This window comes from Carassius carassius, chromosome 19 (assembly GCF_963082965.1).
Source record: "Carassius carassius chromosome 19, fCarCar2.1, whole genome shotgun sequence".
Classification (NCBI taxonomy): domain Eukaryota; kingdom Metazoa; phylum Chordata; class Actinopteri; order Cypriniformes; family Cyprinidae; genus Carassius; species Carassius carassius.
Window position 1 is genome coordinate 17,318,752 of NC_081773.1, and position 19,997 is coordinate 17,338,748.

General features: G+C 38.9%; 2 protein-coding genes across 5 annotated transcripts in view; both read right to left on the reverse strand.

Moving 5' to 3' along the window:
* Window positions 1–738: 738 nt before the first annotated feature.
* Window positions 739–11,740, reverse strand: etv5a (ETS variant transcription factor 5a). Its single transcript, XM_059500045.1, has 13 exons — window positions 11,585–11,740; window positions 9,775–9,910; window positions 9,581–9,674; window positions 9,339–9,386; window positions 8,945–8,995; window positions 7,062–7,185; window positions 6,693–6,977; window positions 5,674–5,960; window positions 4,279–4,338; window positions 4,110–4,178; window positions 3,678–3,847; window positions 2,648–2,749; window positions 739–2,541 (listed from the first exon to the last, which is right to left on the reverse strand). The coding sequence occupies exons 2-13, from the start codon at window positions 9,820–9,822 to the stop codon at window positions 2,311–2,313; spliced, it is 1,569 nt and encodes a 522-aa protein (XP_059356028.1). The 5' UTR covers window positions 9,823–9,910; window positions 11,585–11,740; the 3' UTR covers window positions 739–2,310.
* Window positions 11,741–15,033: 3,293 nt separating this feature from the next.
* LOC132095226 (diacylglycerol kinase beta-like) overlaps window positions 15,034–19,997 on the reverse strand; it is a 130,236-nt gene continuing 125,272 nt past the window's right edge. For all 4 annotated transcript variants that reach the window (XM_059500047.1, XM_059500049.1, XM_059500046.1 and 1 more), the window contains one exon: window positions 15,034–19,720. In XM_059500047.1, coding sequence (XP_059356030.1) covers window positions 19,625–19,720 — 96 coding nt within the window. In that variant the 3' untranslated portion in view covers window positions 15,034–19,624. The remainder of the gene's footprint in view (window positions 19,721–19,997) is intronic.

Here is a 19,997-nt window from a genome sequence, read left to right on the forward strand (position 1 = left end):
ATCACAGAATTAAAAAAAAAAATTGTTCCACAAAATTTATAAGCAGCACAAGTGTTTTGAACACTAATAATAATACCGTATTTTCCGGACTATAAGTCGCACTTTTTTTCATAGTTTGGCTGGTCCTGCGACTTATAGTCAGGTGCGACTTATTTATCAAAATTAATTTGACATGAACCGAGAGAAATGAACCAATAGAAAACATTACCGTCTACAGCCGCGAGAGGGCGCTCTGCGCTGCTCAGTGCTCCTTTAGCCTACACTGAAATCATAGAGCGCCCTCTCGTGGCTGTAGACGGTAATGTTTTCTCTTGGTTCTTGGTTCTAAATAAATGCGCCTTATAGTCCAGTGCGATTTATATAGGTTTTTTTCCTAATCATGACGTATTTTTGGACTGATCCGACTTATACTCAGGTTCTGGAGTATGAAATCAGCATATTAGGATGATTTTTGAAGGAGCTGAAAACTACGGTAATGAAGCTGAAAATTCTGTTTGCCATCACCGGAATAAATGACATAAAATAAAATGTAAAATAGAATTTTAATTGTAATAATATTTCACAATATTACTGTTGCTGTATATTTTTGCAGTCTTGGCAAACATAAACATTAATAAAGCTAACTGACCCCAACCTTTTGAACAGTACTGTATGTTTGTGTGTGTATATATCAAACATGTAGCTATTCTGTCAATTGAAATACTTAAATGTGGAAGAAGAAAAAGCAGAACAAAAGAGTGCAAGTGAAGCAGAATGGACAGTTTATTGTACCCAGTACAGATTATAAACTCAGCAGTGTAAGGTACACATTGTGAGGGGACAAGGTTAAGCCTGTACAAGTGCAGACAACCCTTCTGTGGTGGATATTGAGACAAGCCCCTCGTTCCATGAGAAAACCGTTATTTTAGAAGCTGCACCTCTCATTTAAAGGCCCTGCTCTCGAACCCACCAAGAAAGGGTGTCCGGTAACCACTGGTGTGCAGTCACTGCAACACAGGGATCCACTTAAAACATACATAGAGTATCTGTTACAGGCAGAACTATACAGCTTATACAATAAAATCAAATAACTGCAGACTTTGCAAAAATATATAAAGTTCATCTTTTCAAAAAAAAAAAAAAAAAAAAAAAAAAAAAGGAAAAGAGAGAGAATACAAATGCAGAGAACTCCACAATTTCTTCTTTGTCCAGCATAAAGCGATATGTTAGCGGACAGCTGATCAATGAATATGTCATGCAAAAGGAAGCAGTGGTCTTTCAACAATGAGTAGCTGACCGGGAAAATGCATTTTTCTTGTACCTTATTGCATGCAAGGCCCTGATACTCCTGCTTTCCTGGTGCATTAAAATATAGAATGATGCCAAAAATAATAATAATAATAATAATGCAAGTCTAGATGTTGTTTGACCTTCACTTACACTAAAGCGTGGAGAAAGTCTGACTAGTGCATCCCTTTTGAATGTTGTCAAGTGAGAAAATTATATGTAATCTGTAATTCAAAATTTGGCTTTTTGGGAAGTGAAAAAAGAGACAAGTGTACAGAGATACATTTAAAATGAGTTAACAGTCCTGTGAAGTCGACTAAATATACTAAGAGTGCTTCTGGTTTAACTTCACATCAACAACCCCTGGGCTAACCAGCATGAAAACAAAGTTAATATAAAACCAACACATGACAAAGGACTCCGAACAAAACCAAATAATACAAAAAGAACATGTTCTGTATTCCTCAGCATAATTAAAGCTGTCCACGTTTAGTTCAACAAAAAGTGTTGTATAAAAGCCAGCTTTCTAAAGAGTCTTAACAAGTCTGAAGAAACAAATGGGGTTATTTTTTCTCCTTGTAAAATAAAGCCCTTTTGACTTCTTGTCTACATGGTTTGGAGGTAAAACAAAATTAATTCGGACCAAAAATGCAACTATTAAATAGTGCTGCGTTTAAGGTTTATTTTTCTGTGAGGACGTCTCTTAATTCGTTACCAATTTTTCTTTTTTTAAAAAGCAGATTGTCAAAAACAGAATTGCTACAATTCTCGCAGTGAGATCTGTCAGTCTTTCGGCACCGGTCGGCTCCAGCTCAACCTCTTCTTCTCTGTAGCAGAGACTGTTTGCCACGAGGAAGGTTTAAGCATGGGAAGCCAGCTTTCCTCACCTCCTTGACACCTTTCTCTCGCCTGAGAAAAGGTGGCTTACAGATTTCTCCTCGTTCCTTTTAATGATTGGGAGGGTTAATCTGGAAGTGGGCAGCAGTTCAAAAGGAGTCGAGGCATAAGGGACAGATGTGTTTCAGTCAGATCAACGGTTCAGGCTCAGTACACATAACCATCAGGGAAAGGCATCCCAGCAACACACTGCTCTCCACCGTCCACCAAGTATGAAGCCCCATCGTCATAGTGCGTCAGCGGAAGTGTGTCGTCGTCCACTCCGGGCAGGCTGTCAGGGTCTGCTTTAAGGTTGGGCCTCTGGTTGTCTGGGAAGGCCATTGAGAAGAGGGCCTCGGGATCACACACAAATTTGTAGACGTACCTCTCACCAGCAACCTGAAAAGAGAAAAGAGGCATTATTAGATTAGACCCCCAAAAATTACAGCTACTATTGTGATTATGAGCGGAGCATAGAGTATAAGAAAAGTGAACCTGCCTTTACCTTCTGCATGATTCCCTTCTCATAATAGTAGCGCAGTGAGCGGCTGAGTTTGTCGTAGTTCATTGCCGGTCTGTTCTTCTGGATGCCCCAGCGCCGGGCCACCTGAAAACACGGATGACCATTGTCATTTCATTAGCCGGTTCAATTTAGTTGGCAACAAAACTTGGAACAATGCAAAAACTCTCAAATCTAATGGTGTTCAAGAGAAGTACACAGTCACTTTTAGTGACATTGGTTGTAGCCACCATGAAAGACACTGTGTTCTTTTATTATTTTTTATTATTAATTAAATTTACTTGCGATGTAGAGCACAAAAACGGTCTGATAAAATGTTAAGAATTGGCAGGTGCCTTTTGTAAGAGTGACTGTTTCAGACAATAATATTGTATTAATAAAAAGTATTCAGACGTGACTTGCTTATCAAAAAAGTCATGTGACTACCTCAGCATCTAGGAAATTCTGTAAATATGTTTTCATTAACGAAAGGTGTAAATGTCTTCTTAAAGAGGTAATTTACCACCAGGTAAGAAGGGATTTTATTAAATTGGTTGTCTATGCAGTTGAACTGCAAAAATGTTTTTGAAATCAGTACTACATGACAAGAGAACAGAAAAAAAGGCTGAGGAGTTTTCTTTGGAATGGAAAGGTATGGAAACTTCATGGAAAGTAGGACATTTTTTATACATATACTACCAACCATTACCTTTAATGAATAAAATCCACCTCAAGCATTTTTTAAAAGACTTATTTCTGGTGTTTTTCCCTTTTTTAATAGTTATAGGACAGTGTAGACAAGCGAAGTGGGAGAGATAGAGGGGGCAGGCCACAAGGCTATCGACAACAACTTAATGTGAATTTTACAATTTTTATTCACATTTTAATGTTCCTATTAACATATTTTCTGTTATCCCAAAATTAACACAAAAATATATGAATAGAAGCCCAGCTACTGAAAGCAAGAACATACAGGGCTACTGTAAATGGTGTGTGCACCTGAGAGAAAGCGGAAAAACTGAATGTTGGCGCATACCTCCTCTGGCTCAATAAGTTTGAACTCCATTCCACGTCCTGTCCAGGCGATGAAACGACCGTTGGCAGGGTCATCCAGCAGCGTAACCAGAAACTGCCAAAGCTGGAGGGAGCCGCGTCGTTGGTAAGGCGGGCCATCACGATAAACTGAGGGCTCTTGCTTTACCTTCCCTGTCAGGAACAAGAATTATGACGAGAGTTAACGTTTGCCTAGAGTAGCGTGAACAAGCAGGCGAGAAATTCCAACACAGATGTGGCTAATGTGGACACAGCCTGCAGTCGGCACCACAGTACTAGTTCTCTCTTCAAAGAAAGGGGTGCCCTGATGCATCTCTACAATGCAGACTGAGCACTTGACAACTACTGAAATGACCAGTTGACCATTAACTTGTCTTTGATTTGAAACTATACATGACTTGTTGTTAACTCTTACCTTCAAGTCTCTCGGGAACCACACAGGTGTCGTCGAAATACAGCTGCTGATCTCTGTCAAATGAGAAGTCTACAGAAAGAGGGAAGAAACAAAGACACTGCGTGTTACATTAAGACAGGATAAGATGATTTTAGCATGTAGTATATGCTTTGATGGTTATGCCACTTACTCTCATGATTTTGGTAGAAGCTTGCTGCTCTCCCAAATGAAGACTGACACTTAGGCACTTCTGCAAAACATCATACAATTAGATTATTTAAAAAAAAAAGAGAGAAATTACCAATGATAAATGAGTCACCAGTTCATTTAAAATAAATTAAATAAATACTATGATTAAAGATAAAGTGAAATGAACCTTTAGAAAAATGTTTATGGTTTTCAAGGTTAAATAAAGTTAAATAAAACTATACAAAACATGTTTTGTTACTTGAAACAAATGTTAACGGAAATAAAATATACAAATAAAACAAAAAAAACTTATTTTAATTCAAATTCCAATGAAATATTTTTCATTTACAAAATAAATACTGAAAACAGAAAGAGAAAACTATAGGAGTACTCAGCGATTAGAAAATAGCACTGTCTGTTCCTTAATTCTAATGAAGATATAGACATTTAACACATAAAAGGAGGTTTAATGGGAGCTCTAAAAAGGCAAGATGATTAAGTCGTCATTCTGGCCTATTTGAAACACTGATGGAACATCTGGGCCATGAATGTCCAGCCTCACACATCTGGGAGCGCTGGCTAAGCTCATATCAACACACCAAAGAAACATGCGGCATTAGCAGTGAGCACTGAGTCACCAAATAGGATTAGCCAGCGTGTCAAGATACTGGACCATGACAATCAAGTTTTATCTGTCCTTGTGTGTCCTGGTGATTCAGCAGGCCACTACAACCCTTTCTCTTCTTACTTTGAGTATGCGATCCTCATTGATTGCATCAGATGCATCATCTGTCAAGCTGCGGTACAGATGAAAAGACTCAGCCGCCCCCGTGCAAATATAATATGTAACGTACACATTTATAAGAAGGATGGTAAGAGGATTTGGAATTACATCACTAACCTGCAAACATAAACCTAGAGGGATAGTATAAAACTTGGAAGAGTGCATAAGGCTGAATGTATGGATCACAAACAGGAAGCATAAGGTTACCCTATGCTTAGATATGACAAGAACAAAATATTCTGATGCAGATTATGACCCAAATACCCTGTGATACGATCTCTTAATGCATCCTTTTGAAACTTTTTTCAATGTCTAGGACTAAATATTTTAGCATGTTAAATTGAAAGCCCTGTTTATTAATAACGCTGCACTTAAGGAATGTCTAGGTATGAGGAGCACAGCCTTCTCAGAATGTCTTCTCTTTGCACACAAAGGTTCAAGGTTTGCATGTGTGCATGCTTTTGTTCGTATACACCTCACTAAACAACGCTAAAAGTCACAGGCCCATGCAAGCACACAAAACACATTCCATGACTTGACCCAGACAGCTCTCATGAAGCCCAGGCAGATCGTGAACACTAAAATATTTCTAAGAAATGGGACAGTCCTCACCAGAATCAAAGCAGAAATCTCGAGGCTCTTGCTTGATGGCCATCGGGTGGAAGGCAGCCTGGGATGGGCCCATGTTGGGAACACCTTGCTCAGTGTAGCGGGGGTCTAGGAGCTCCTGTTTGAAGCTCTGAGGTGGCACAGGAACCAGGGGCTCAGACATTTGGCGATGGTAAGGTGGCCTTCCATCTCTTGGTGAAGTGCTGGGGACCTGTGGCATGAAGTTGGGTCTTCCTTGGGAGTCAGAAGGTGGGAATGGAAGGCAAGGCTCTGAAAGCTGTCGCTGAAACCTGCAAGACAATATCAACATTTAAAAATCCGAAACAACTTCAGACACAGTGCACTCTCAGTTAAATCCAAGCAGCTGCTTAGGATTCAAGGAAGTCATAATCAAACAGCATGTTAACATATAGATGTTTTGGTCATGTGACACAGGATAAATAAAGGAGCAGCTTAGGACTAGCACTTTAGAGTCTTCTGCTAGAGGCTGCAAATGATGTGCCACACATTCTCCAGCAAGCTCCCAGGAATTCAGCTACAGGTGGCAGGGCAGGATGCCAGCCGATCTATTCTCACGGGGGTCACGTTATTAGAGCCCCCCAGCACAGCAGTAATGTACACCACATTTTTTGACCTTATAAAATGAGCATTGCATTAGGTTCAACTGCCATAATATATTATAATCACTACCAAATGTTTTTAACGAAATCATTATTTTTTTAATTCAGCAAGAATGCACTGAATTAATCAAAAATGACAGTTAAGACATTTATAATGTTATAAAAGTTTTCTATTTACAAAATGCTGTTCTTTTGAATTTTTCAAATTAAAGAATTCTAAAAAAAGAAAAAAAAACACATGATGGTTTCCATATAACATTAAGAACTGTAATGACTGCTGAAAATTCGGCTTTTCTTTTACAGTAAAATTTATTAAAACAGAAAACAGCAATTAGAAATGGTATTTTTTTATATACATGCACCACTCAAATTGAAATGCCCTGAAGCCATGCAGAGACTAACCTAGGTTCATTACTGAAGTGAGTGTCACGGTTTAGGGGTGGACAGGGTACTGCAAAAGGTGGGCTCTGGCTGTGGTGAGGGAGAGCCTGCTGGCTTGGGGTGGTCTTGGTCATTGAAGGCTGCCCATGAAGGAGACGCTGTCCTAATGTTGAGTTGGATACAGGAGGAGGAGTGTGTTCATGCAGGGGACGTGTCCCCAGATTGTTAGTGGGGACACATGGTGAGACAGGCGTTGAGGGAGGAGTCAATGGCTTGAACCCAGCTGTGGGCTTCCTTTCGTAGGCACTGTATTGAGGAAAACAAAGTTAAATTAGTCATCACGCTAACAAAAGATATCAATGACATTGAGATGGATATCTAAGAAAGTACCTGTAGCTGTAAAGGCACTTCTCTCCATACGGCATGGGACTTCTATTCTGGCTACAGGGGGAGAGCTCTTTGGAGGGACTCAGTTCACGTTTGATCTTCACCGGTGGTGGGCCATGAAACATCACTGTGAGAGAAAGGAGCAGAAGGATGTTTCTAATAAAGCAGAGCGTCCAATCGAACACATCAACAGAAGTGCAGTGAAATGCATCAGAAGGAGATTCTTCTCCACCAATAAACCGCCATATTTCACGGGTAATGGCAATCGACTGTGAGACATAAAAGCTCTTCGTTCTGCCCATCAGTATCATGGTGCAGAACAACACATGCAATCAAAGCGCTCCCCTCAGATTTCCATCATAGCAGAGTCAATACTCATGAATCAGTGTGGTCGTAATTCAATGATTGTGAATGATTTTCCTCCCCGCACTGTAACCATTAGCCCCTGGATCTCTGCATCAAGCTCTCATTTCCGGCGCCACATAATGGCCAACGCAACTGGATCCACACGAGTCGAGCCAGATAAATCACCCAGACTGTACTTAAAAGACTAAAGGTAGGCACGTGGAAGCTCAAAGCATTTGTTAAAGTGTTAGTTCACTGAAAATGACCACGTCTGATGTGCTCTATGTGATTAGCGATTATTCTATTTGAACAAAATCCTGTTAAAAATAAAAATCTGCTCATTTATATGGATTACATCTCTAAATTAACTTTTTGCGATCACATTTTTTGTCTACATTTCCAATTAAAGGACAGAAATCTCTCAGTTTTCATGAAAAATGTCATTTGTGAGAAGATTTCCTGCTCTGTGGCCATTGAGGTTATTGGTAAAGAAGAGGCCACTGCCCATTGATATGGTACTGAGAAAGTGTAGGAGGGCATGGGGTGCCACGTGATGTCCAGACACTGAAAGGCCTGTAAGAAAAGTTTGCGCTGGAAGGCCACATGAAGAAACCTTTGGCTCACATTCAAAAAGTGATTTGTCTGATTTTATATACAGCATGTCTGAAACCTTCATAACATTCTTATGCTTTTCAGTAACGCCACACTAACTTGCAAAACTGCACCAAGACGCATGCCCTTGTAAACTCCAGTCTTCTAGCCTCAACATCAGACGAAAACAAAAACAAACTTCAGAGACAAAAGGGGTGTGTGGGGCGGGGGGGAATAACATAAAATGCTCTGCCGAGCGTTCCTCAAGTATTTCCTTTGGCTTTGATCCCAGTGGCGTTTGGACTGAGAACCCTCAATGAAAAGAGCCTCAGTAGCGGTGGATTTGGTGGGTTTAGGTAGGCCGTGAGGTGAAGTCTTTTCCTCTCCCCTTCCTGCTGGAATCTAGTCCATTCCAGAGGCTGAACCGAGTGCATGAAAGTGTGAAATCTGATTATGAGCTTGGATCATGTGATGCTGATACCAATCGACTGATTTCCCTGAAAAAATAGGTAGGTTGTGGGGGTTCTCACTGAGAGGATTCAGTCATGAATGAAAAGCGGAAAGACCATTTAAGCCCTAATAAATCAAAGCACTATTGGGTTGTGTGTTTGGGATTTTTAAACCACTGACCATGTTAAAGAGCAAATCAATTACTTTAAAAGTTTATGCATGCTAAAATATCTAATATGCACTATAATAAAAGCTTCATTTATGAGTATAACTGCTGGCATCTTCAACAACTCAAATCAACAAGATTGCCTGGCTACTCGACACCATCCTTAATCGAAGATCTCCTTTGTTTCCCATGAAACCTTGGCTTTAAATTTTAGCAAGAGATGAATAATAAACAGCTCCAAGAGTTCAGCCTCTGCTGTTTTCCCTAGCCCTCTCTGGACTGCATCCAAAGTACACTGCCAAGGAGAATAAATAATACATCTCAAGGTACTCACAGCTCTCTGACTGGAAATCTGGGACAAACTGTTCATCATCGGGCACCTGAGCTGTGGAGAGAGATTGGAGAGCATGAAAGAGTTGCAAACAATGCTCCCTGCTGATAAACAATACGCGGATCAATGTCTATTTGTCAACGTTTATTTTAGTACTTTTTGTTCATCGAAAAACGAACAGCCATCTCAGTGCCAAGTTTTTGGACACTGCTGCAAAGCTAGTGCAATGGACCAAATTAAATGGCCAGAGCGTCATGAAAAATAAACAGCAGCTGGGACACAGTGCATCACTTAGAAATCATAAATTCCACATGCATATATTATAAGAAATATTCATGAGTCTAAAATATAAATGTCAGAGCAAAACTGACATGCATGAAAATAAAATGTTACACACCTTCTGCGATCCAGATCTCTTGTAGCTGGCTGAGGTCCTGGAAAAGTTCTACAGAGGACGGGCAAAGACAAGACAGTCTAAGAGCATGAAAACCCACTATGCTCCAAGTATTTCATATATGAAAGGCAGCCTTCAACAATCACAGCATCCATCAAAGTACTGCTCTCTCGCTGTTAATGCATCTCAATAATCAGATCCATCTGCTAAACATGCATTAGTCATGTTCATTAGGTTGAAATTACCCTCTGTGTCCTGAGCGAGTTCAGTCTCCACTAACTTTCTTTTTCTGTCGTGAACTGCTCGGCTGTACGGTTCCTCCACTTGTAATGACTTTTGCTGTGGAAAAACACTTATGGTCAGTGTTACCTAATTTAATGCTGAAAAACAAAACAGCATTAGCTTTTTGCGTTTTACAGAAAAGCAGAAACTGGCTTACATTAGGTGGGACCATAAATGGTACTTGCTGGTCATAAAATCCGTCCATGTCACCTGGGTCTTCAAGAAGGCTCCCAGAAAAGGGTCTTCGCTTAAAAGCGATTGTTCTATTGATCTCTCTGGGTCTTCTGTTTTCTCTAATGAAAAATAAATAAATAAATAAACAGATGAATCATGAAGTAGATCTACTGGACAGTCAAGTGTGTCCCATATCAAAACACCAAGCCCTGCATACAGGCAGACAAAACCATCAGATCCATCTGATCCTGTGTATTCATCCTCCCCCTTCTCTTTTACTCATCACAACATCCCTCCCGACAGCATATGTGTAAAGACACACAGCCAGAGAGAGAGAGAGAGAGAGAGAGAGAGAGAGAGAGATAGCACGCACAGTATAGATGAACATAAACCTTACATAAGCAAAGCCAACCATCTGTGCTAACATATTAAGAGAATATCACTACATTGATATTCCACTTATATAACCAGTCCATTAATAAACATTGAAAAATTAACCCAACCCAATGAATTGCTGGCCAAGCATCTATTCCGAGGAACACTGGATACTAACTTACTGGATCAACTGCACACTTGGAAGGGGCGACTGTGAGGACCATGCCAAACTTTTCTTGTGATGCTTCTCAACAAAACAACAGCTCTTTACTTGATACTATAATTTTTTTTTATGTTTATAGTGCAATTATTCTATATGATTTTTTGTAGGGATTTTATTTATGCACTTTTATTATTCTGACCCCTCTTGTGATGCTGTTCCAATAAAACAAATCCTTACTTAACTGTTAAATGAAATAAAAATTATAAAATATTATTTTTACTCTTTATGAGATGTTTGTGTGTGTGTGCGCGCACACCATATAAAAGTGTAACAATTTTACTTGTATGAGTTATTTAACTGACATGTACACATAACATGAAATTACATCGTAATAGATGAAAATCTATGGAAGTCTAACTAACATGTAAAATAAATAACGTTACTAACGGATTTAAAAACGCAAACAACTATCCGCTACCACGAGAGATGCTTGAGAGCTAATAAACGAAGGGAAAACTTCATCGGCTGAGCGTTCAAGTATAGTCATGGGGCGAACAAGCTCGCACTTTCTTCAGTCTTACCATACTTAAAACCACAGATTTATTACTGCAAAAATACATGGGAAAAATAAGAAAAATAAGTAAGTAGTATTAATTCAAACACAAAATAATATCACCAGTAATTAACGCAAGTCGGCATATAACAATTATTTGAAATCTCTATCATATTTTATTTTTCATTTAGAATAAAGCGACTTTTCCAAATACATCACTCATTTTGTTTATTATTATTATTATGCGGAAATAAAGCCGAATAAACCTAACCTTAAATGAAGTGCATAAATATAAGATTGGGCAGGGGTGAGGACCTCCTCCCACTCTGAGCCCCCTGACGGCCTCTTGTTTTTCTCAATGAAGTGAAACTCGATCCGTGAGGGGGGACAAGAGAGACCTCCATTCACTGATCAGGCTGCACCGACTTCATCTATAAATGTCACTAATGCTGAGCGCACAAGCTTCTGTAAAGAGTGCAACCGCGGAAATATGACAGGAAAAACTTCATCCATTAAAATGGTTGCCAAACAGTATAAGCCCTCTCTTGGAGAAAATGGCGTTCGCTTTGCCCCCGAGGCGAGATTGCTGTATTTGCAGTTGCAAGCCCACGATAAACTTACGCGTTGGACAAAACAACCGCTTTCAAACAGATATTTCAGAGAACGCCGTTTAAATATTTGAGGAATGAGGGTTTAACTCACCGTGTAGATGACGCGCCTCTCGCAGTGGACTGAAAAAACACGTTTCAGATTTTAATCCCAAAAGGATGCAGTGCACTCCTGCTGATCAATAGATGCGCTCTCTCCGACACTCAAAACTTGAATGAGGTTTTGTAAATGGACTGCTCGGTTTTCCCTTGGGTTTGAGAGGAATTTGAATCTGGAAGCCCATTGGCTCCGAGCGCACGTCATTCACATCTCTAAACCAATCATTTGCGAGCATGACTCGGAATATGTATGAGGCAGTCAACGACCAATCGAAGCCCCGTTTGGTTTATTTTTATGAATGGCTGAGTTTCATTCACACTCAAGATTTTGCTCCGCACGTTTCCAGAGGCTCTTAAAGGACCAGAGAGCCAGAAGTAGAGTCGGCAGCAAAACACATCAGAAGTTTGGAGGACAGTTCCCTAAAAATCTATTTAATTCGCATATATTTAGACTTGGCTAAAACAAAGCTGAGTTTCGCACAACGAAGTAAGGTAAACAAAGATACCAATCAATGGTTATTTCATGTCTCAACAAACTTTCAAAACAGCTCAAACTCTGAGAATAATAAATACTGAATATTCAACCAAGAAGGGAAGATTAGTTCTCAATGGATTCACGGTGGAATTTCCTACAGGATTTTAGAATAGTAGCCAATTTTTTCTACAAAATAAACTCTCAGAAAATTAAGTAAAAATCTAAGCAAGTCAATTATTAAATAATAATAATAATAATAACAACAGTATAACATATTGATGATAAGTTTATTATCATTGCTGTTCAGATTTATTATTATTACAGTTTTTATTATTATTTTAATTTAAATAGCTGAATAAAACATACGCATGTTAAACATTCCCTAACATAAACTTTACTCAAAGTAAAATATATATAATTAACATAACTAATAATTGATACACTATTATTATTTTTATCTGCTACACAATGAACTGCACAATCTTGTGATGTGCAAGGAATTTACAATGTATTATTGTGGTCAAGGCCAGATGTCCTGCAATCTATATTTAACAAAGCTGTTTCTGTGAAAAAGAGAGGAGGAGAAATTCCGGATAATCTTCAAAATCCTTCTGGCTTTCGAGCAGAGCCCACTTTCAGAGGAGGACAATGATAGCATGAACAAGATGTGCAGCATGCCGTTACTGTCATTGTTTCTCCAGCTTGATGCTGCTAAAGCTGGGCTTCTCAGCTCGGCCGAGCTGTCGGGGTTTCCTTTTTATAGCACCTTTCACTAATGTGGTGGGAGGTGGAAAGGGGGTGGCCAAGAGCACATTCTATTTCCATTATTCTGCTTCCTAAATCCAGAGTGGTGTTTACACAGGCATCAGCAGCACCCGTCTCTTTGATATCTTTCATTTTTTGGGACAAATATTGAAATGATCCGCTATCACTCACTCTGATAATGAGAGGGGCTTACTTGTGCCCATGATTGGGTCAGTGTGCCCGCCCTTCTTTGGAAATGTGGGCTAATCCGTGGAAGGAGATGTACCACACATGACAATAGAGTTAAATGAGGAGTGAAGGACAGAGCAGCAAATCAGATTCCTATGTAACACACACAAAAATCAAAACTTTTGAACCTTGCTATGGTAAGTAACCTATGTGCTATGAATGAATACACCCAGAAAACAGGGTAAAATCAGCTTTGTACAGACAGTTAATGAAGTGGAATGAAAGTGAACGCAGCCTCGGGCCACTGGTGCTCTCCCAAAGAGAGACATGATGAGACTTGATGACTATTAATAGTTCATGGAGAGATAATTTCTGCTTCATTATCTCTGCACACCCAAGACGCGTAGGCTTTTACCCAGCTCACAGCTTCTTGTTGTGTCATCTGCATTTTTCTTCAAACAGGGCTGTATTTACAAGCGCAGAGGACACAGGGCTGCCTGATGAAAACAAACATGGCAACCATCTGATACTGTAAATTACACTGCAAGTATAGTGATAGTACACCTGAATTATCATGTACATATATTTTCCCATTGATAAGATGCCCTGTTAATATTTGTTTGAATGTTGCACTGTGTGATACACTGCTAGTGAAGAGAGTATTTAAAGGAATATTCTGGGTTCATTAAAAGTTGAGTTCAAATTGGCTGCATTTGTGGCATGATTTTAATCAACACCACCACAAAAAAAATATTTTAATAAAAAAAAAAAAAAAAAAAATATATATATATATATATATATATACATATATATATATATATATTCCCCTATAAAAAGATATTCTCCTCGATTTCTTTAAAAAAGGCTAAATCAGTGATCACTTACAATGAAAGCAAGAACAATTTTTGAGGATTTATTCATGTGAAGTTAATTTTACAAAAGCACACATACATTTTTCTAGACGTTTTAAGGTTAACAAAACTTTTACATACTAAAATCACGTTAAGCTTGCTGTGAAAACTCTTTGGAAACCTTTATTTTTTTAAGAGCTTGGCATAATGTTGCGCTTAACTTGTAGTGAACCCGGATCATTTTTTTAAATGCATTTCATGAATTCTACAGGATGTAATGTTTGGTTACACCACAATATATGTTTTTGTTCTTAAAAAAACCCCACTAACACTAGCTTCTCTATTCTTTTTGTTTATATTTCTCTTCTTTTTATTTATCATACAATTAACAAGAGCGAAAAAGGCCTCTAACACTAGCTTGCTCTATTCTTTTTCTATTCTATCTGCTTTATTTTGATTTATTATATAATTAAAAAACCCTTGCTATGTGTATGTTAAGTTAACTGAGAATTGTCATAGCACTTGCGTATCATTGCTCTTTTGTTGATTTTGATTGCTTCCATTGTCTTCATTTAAGTCACTTTGGATAAAAGTGTATGCTAAATGACTAAATGTAAATGTAAAAACATCTTGTAAACTGGGGCAATATCCAAAAGCACACATTTGAACCAAAAATCGAAACGTAGGGTACATATTAGTACCCTTTGAGCATACTCCCCCAATTTTAGCCCTACGGGTACAATTTTCGGAGACTATAGAGGAGGACACAAAATCTAGTCATTACTCATACAGATTCTCACTTCAGTGTGCAGATTCAGCGTAATGTACAGTATAATGGGAAAATAACACACCCATTACTTTGAAAAGATTGAGTTAGAAAATCATGGTAACTCAAGTGCTATACAGGTGCAATCATGACAGAAGATGTTGTATGAGAGATGGAAGCAAGTGTTGAAGTGGGCTGACATAAGGACTGTACTGTGTGGACCTTAAGTACTGTGCTAAAAGCTCACAGTATTTCCCCAGAGTGCCTCATATCATCAGCAAAGGAGCACCGAAATCTCTTGATTTATTGTGTGAACTAAAATTCAATCACGTTAAGTAGGGGATTGTGTCGGGCGCCTTTGCTGGATGTGAGTAAGCATCCCAGCCGAGCCACCCAATGACCCACACCAGACACAAAGCTTCAGTCTCTCCGTTTATTCAATAAAACTCTTTTGTCCATGAACATAGATGCCAACAGCTTACAAGAACCAGAGTAACAGAGTCTAAAAGGGGCTTTCAAGGGCACGATTCACCCTTAAATGCCCATCCCAGTCTGCAGGACTCCTGTCCTTGAACCTTGTTGCCTATCACACACAGATTGACTGCTACAAACCACACTAACCCTAAGGCAGGAATAAGACAGTGAGTTAAGCACACATCACATTCAGGGTTGACATAGGCTCTACTGCATCAGTGGCACTCAATACCGCTCATCTGTCCCAGCTAAGAATAGAGCTACACTGAGATAAGCTGTATTGTCTCTTCATATTTAAGTCCAGGTTTCTGGTTCACCATACTTAAAAATCTTTCCTGGTTTGGTCTCAAGATGCCAGGGTTGAGCAAAATTCAGAAATGAACAAAATCGTATTCCTTTGCACTCATGAGTTTGAATTTGAATTGGAATGACAGGAAGAGGAATGTATTGAATTGTAATTTAAAAAGAAATCAACTGTGAATGAATCCTGGAAAAATTATGCTCTTTCATCCATCCATTGCTTTCTGATTATGAGGCCAACAAACCCTCCTCAATCTTCAAGACTCTTTGGCAAAACTTTCAAAAAAAGCTTTGACAAGCTGTTTTATTTTTCCTTTTGTGACGCATTAATTATTTGAATTACAATTCATTTTTAATTCAAAAACCCAATTCAGATTTAGAATTAGAATTAAAAATTCAGTTCTGAAGACAGCACAACCCTGCAAGAGGTAGCACGGTTTGACAGATACAATCGTGTTATTGTTATGAGAAAAGAGACAGTGATGGGCAGATTGAGCAATCACAGTTCCAGGGAAGCCACAAATAATAGATAAAAGCTGTCCAGTCAACAAATGAAGACATATGTGGTGTCAGAGACATCATGGAGCTCATTTGTGATGTGCAGGACATCACTCTATCACCACTCTTCTCTGAGAGCGAGTAGGCCGATATGATGACACTAACAAAAATGAGTTATTGCAACAAGGCAAAACAGATGTTGACCTCTCACTCCCCCCCCATTTTATTCCTTCATTTGGTTGATTTTTTCTCAGTGACTTGTATTGCAAAAGTCTTTGCTCCAGGCAAAATGCTATTAAGTTAAGGCTATCAGTAATTCACAGAAATGACACAGAAGGTGACGATTTAGAAATGACATTTCCCCAACGTGACATTACTCAGTCGACTATCAACTGGCATACACTGATGCCAAACCTCAGTTTACAAAATACAAAACAGAACAGAGAACATCCACAGAGGTACTTGTACAATGAACATGCTACTAATGGATTGAGGAAAAGCACAGTGGGTAGATACAAGGGGCCTGGATAAGGTTCAAAAATATAATCATGTGAAACTAATAAAGTAGCAACAATCAGCGTGGTCCCTCTTCAAGCAGGCATCTTTGTCTTCTTTGTTTCAGCAGGCATGCGGTGGTTAAACTTTAGAGAAAATATAAACAATATGTACATATACATGACTGTTTAAAATCATTCTAAACTGTAAAATGAAAAGTAGTTGTAAACATGCACTTGTAACCAAACCGCCGTTCTTTAAACTCCAGGCTGTCATGCAGGATAAACCATCTGTCCAATGACCACAGGAACAATGGGGCTCTTTTAGCCAAATCCACCATTAACTTCTATGATAAACCGACTCGCAGGCTGGAGGTGAACGTCTGTTCTGTGGTCATATGGAGAGATTAGCATTTTTTAGGACACTGGCGTAGCTTCTGCGGTTCAGTGTTCTTTAAAGGGAACGTAAACCTGCTAACCCTGGTATAAGCTCAGTTTCTTTAAGTCAATCTGACCCCAGTTCTGTATTGGTGAAATATATATATAAAGTCCCAACACAGACCTTTGCGCCCTACGGCACACTGCGAAAGCATCTGATGATCACTGCATGTTGATCTATATCAGGCACATCTGCCTGATGGCTACAGTCAATCATGTGACCCATTAGCTAATCTCTGATACTATATTAAGTTATACCTTCAAACACATTCATATATATGCACACAAGGCTCTTGGATTATACGAATACTGATACATAGTGGGCATCTTTAAGTTAAATACTCTTTATGGGCCTTCTCAGAAGGGCTAAAAAATTAAAAAGCTCACTTTTTGGATCTCTAAGTCACCGTTGTTGACCGTAAGTAACTTCCGTTCTCTGCATTCATCTGGGCCGCATTCACACCCGCTTGACTGTCGAACTGAAATTGCGAGCTCATGTTTTCATGCTGCAGTTAGGAATAGTGTTTCACTCCCTGAAATAGGAAGTTAAATTTAGGCTCCATCCATGCAGCAGTAAATCAAACCCCACTGCAGTAGCTTGTTGTGACAGACAAGGACCAGAGGATTCAGTGTTAATACCAGCGCAAGATCAATTTCAGTCCGCCTCTGAATGGAGATGCTGTACGCTTACAGTGAAGAGGCTTTCTGTTTTCTCAGAAATATGTAGCAAATGATTATTTTTTATTTTTACTGTAACAAAATAAAGCAATATTTAATTTGCTGACATTAGTTAATGCATAATGAGCTAACAATTAAGTATATTTTTTACATGACTTATTTATTTAACAGGATTTATTCTGGTCAATGTTAATGTCTTCATATATTCATAGATTTTTCAGGTTGTATTACATTATTTAACATAATATGAATATACATTAATTAACAATGAACAATAGTTTAAATTTATGTGGTGGAATTGAACTTGAACCAAGCAATTACATTTATGAATTAAAGTTAAGCGAGATTATTATTGCTGTAAATATACTTTCAGTTTTAGTTGTTGACATCTAATGCATTAACAAATGTTAACAAATTAAACCTTGTCACTACAAAAAACAAAGTGTTATCATTATGTCCTCAATGTTCCTTTTGTAAAAAATTATTTTTAATTTTTTTGTAAATAATTAAAATCATTAAAATCATTGCTGATAAAACACTTAAAACTGGCCTAAACTGGTTTAACGGTCTTAGCTGGCGTAAGACCTGTTCACACCAAGATGGATGTTTAGAGCGAAGATTCTGTTTTTCAGAAAGATATTCTAATCTCTTTTTTGAATAGACTGCATTATCAAGAAAACCAGCCAACCAATAAGATTCTCACTTTTTTGATCACATGCCCTGAGTAACATGCCACATGCTGTTACATAAAACTCATTTAAGTGCCAAATACTGTCATAGAGTGAATTTGCATTTTTCATTCAGTCATTCTTCCATTTTTTGCATTGGTCTGAACAGACAAATCGCATGTGAAATTTGGACCGAATTTCTGTGCCGTACATTTGTATTGGTGTGAAAATGTTATTATGGTCTTCAGCTGGCTTACCTGCAAGTCTCCAAGTTGAATAGTTCTCAAACCCCTCTGAATCTAGCAAACAGTATAGGCTGGTGTAGATGTTTTTTATCGACAGAATCTACTCCCAAACTTAATGGTAAGCTATTTTGATTTGGCTTAAAAAATAAGGTAAAATCATCATATTATTACACAAATTGCCACATTGCTATGATATAAATGCTCATTGGTAAAACTGTTTTAGTACACCAGTTCTCTCTTCTAAGGGCTTTCTAAACATACTGAATTTTTGAGACCTTAGGTCCATTCTCCACACTGAACGCTAGCACTGTTGTTTTAGAGGGCAGTATGGTATTAAACAAACCTCCAGCTAACTATAACAAAACTTGCACTGGTCAGTCTTGAGGCCTGAGGGTGAACACCAAAACTGCCTGGAGCAAACACCATAAGCTGAAATGTTTAATCTCTTTCAGGCCAGTCTAACCTATACCTATCAGCAGACCACCATAAACATCTTCATAATGGATGAGTATGCTGTTTCATCTCTTTAGCGGTGGCGTGTCACAGGGCCTTGGAGAGGCACTGGAATGAGTGCTTTGCATGCACTGATGAATAATTCAGTAAGCTCCTTTAGGAGGAAAGTTTGTTTCCTGTTCCTGCTAGGCTAAGCTAGGACCCAGTGACGTCCATATGTGCACCACCAACTCTCATATGAAGAACATTATCGTGCCAGGGTGTCTTTCGCCCTCCTTCTTTTTTCACACACTTCCTTTCCTTTTGCTAGGCGAGTCTCTTGCTTTTCTGGTCCTCTCTTCCTCTCTTCGAAATTGGCAGTATCTTCTGATGAGATGTCTCAAGAGGAGGGAGAGGGCACACAGTGTGATCCCAAGGCAGTGGCCTACTGGTAGTGGGGGATTTGGTTGGAATTGAGTCATAGCTTACAGGTCACAAGCCTGTGATAAGACGTTCTGGATGATAAGACACAGGAAGTGGTCGTGACACTCAAGTGAGGGTCTGTTCAACTGGTTCAGCCTGTGAATATCAGATTGTGATGGGAGATGGGAGTCCATTAGAGATCCATTACAGTGTTGTGTTTGTATTGATTGTATTGAGTGTTGTGTTTGAAAGGTCTCTTCTCTTTGGGTCCCACCTTCCTCAGCTAAGAATTAGCTGAGGAAGGTGGAGATGCTTGAGTTTATGATTGTAGAAAAGTGGTTGATTTTTGGAGTCCCACATCTAGTCCCGACTTCTGTTAAGCTTCTTGAAGAAGAAGAATGTTTTCTGTGGCGGTCCCAGCAGCATGGGCACCTGATTCTTATGTGTGATCCGTATCTGCAGGAAAGAAGGCAAGATTACGCTCTGAAGACAACCAAATTTGAACTGTTGGTTAAATCCTTCTGCTTGCTAATTACCCACTGTTTTAAGCAGTTGTCTGGTTCACATTCAGCAAATGAGCTGACAGAAGTCACACATGTCCAGATTAACAGGCACAAATTTGAGAACGTGAGAGCTGACCTTGAAACTGAAATAACATCCAATATTCCCCTCTGCACAGTTGGGCAAATTAGAGAAGACTAAAAGCACAGAGGCACACTTTTTATAGAGCTTG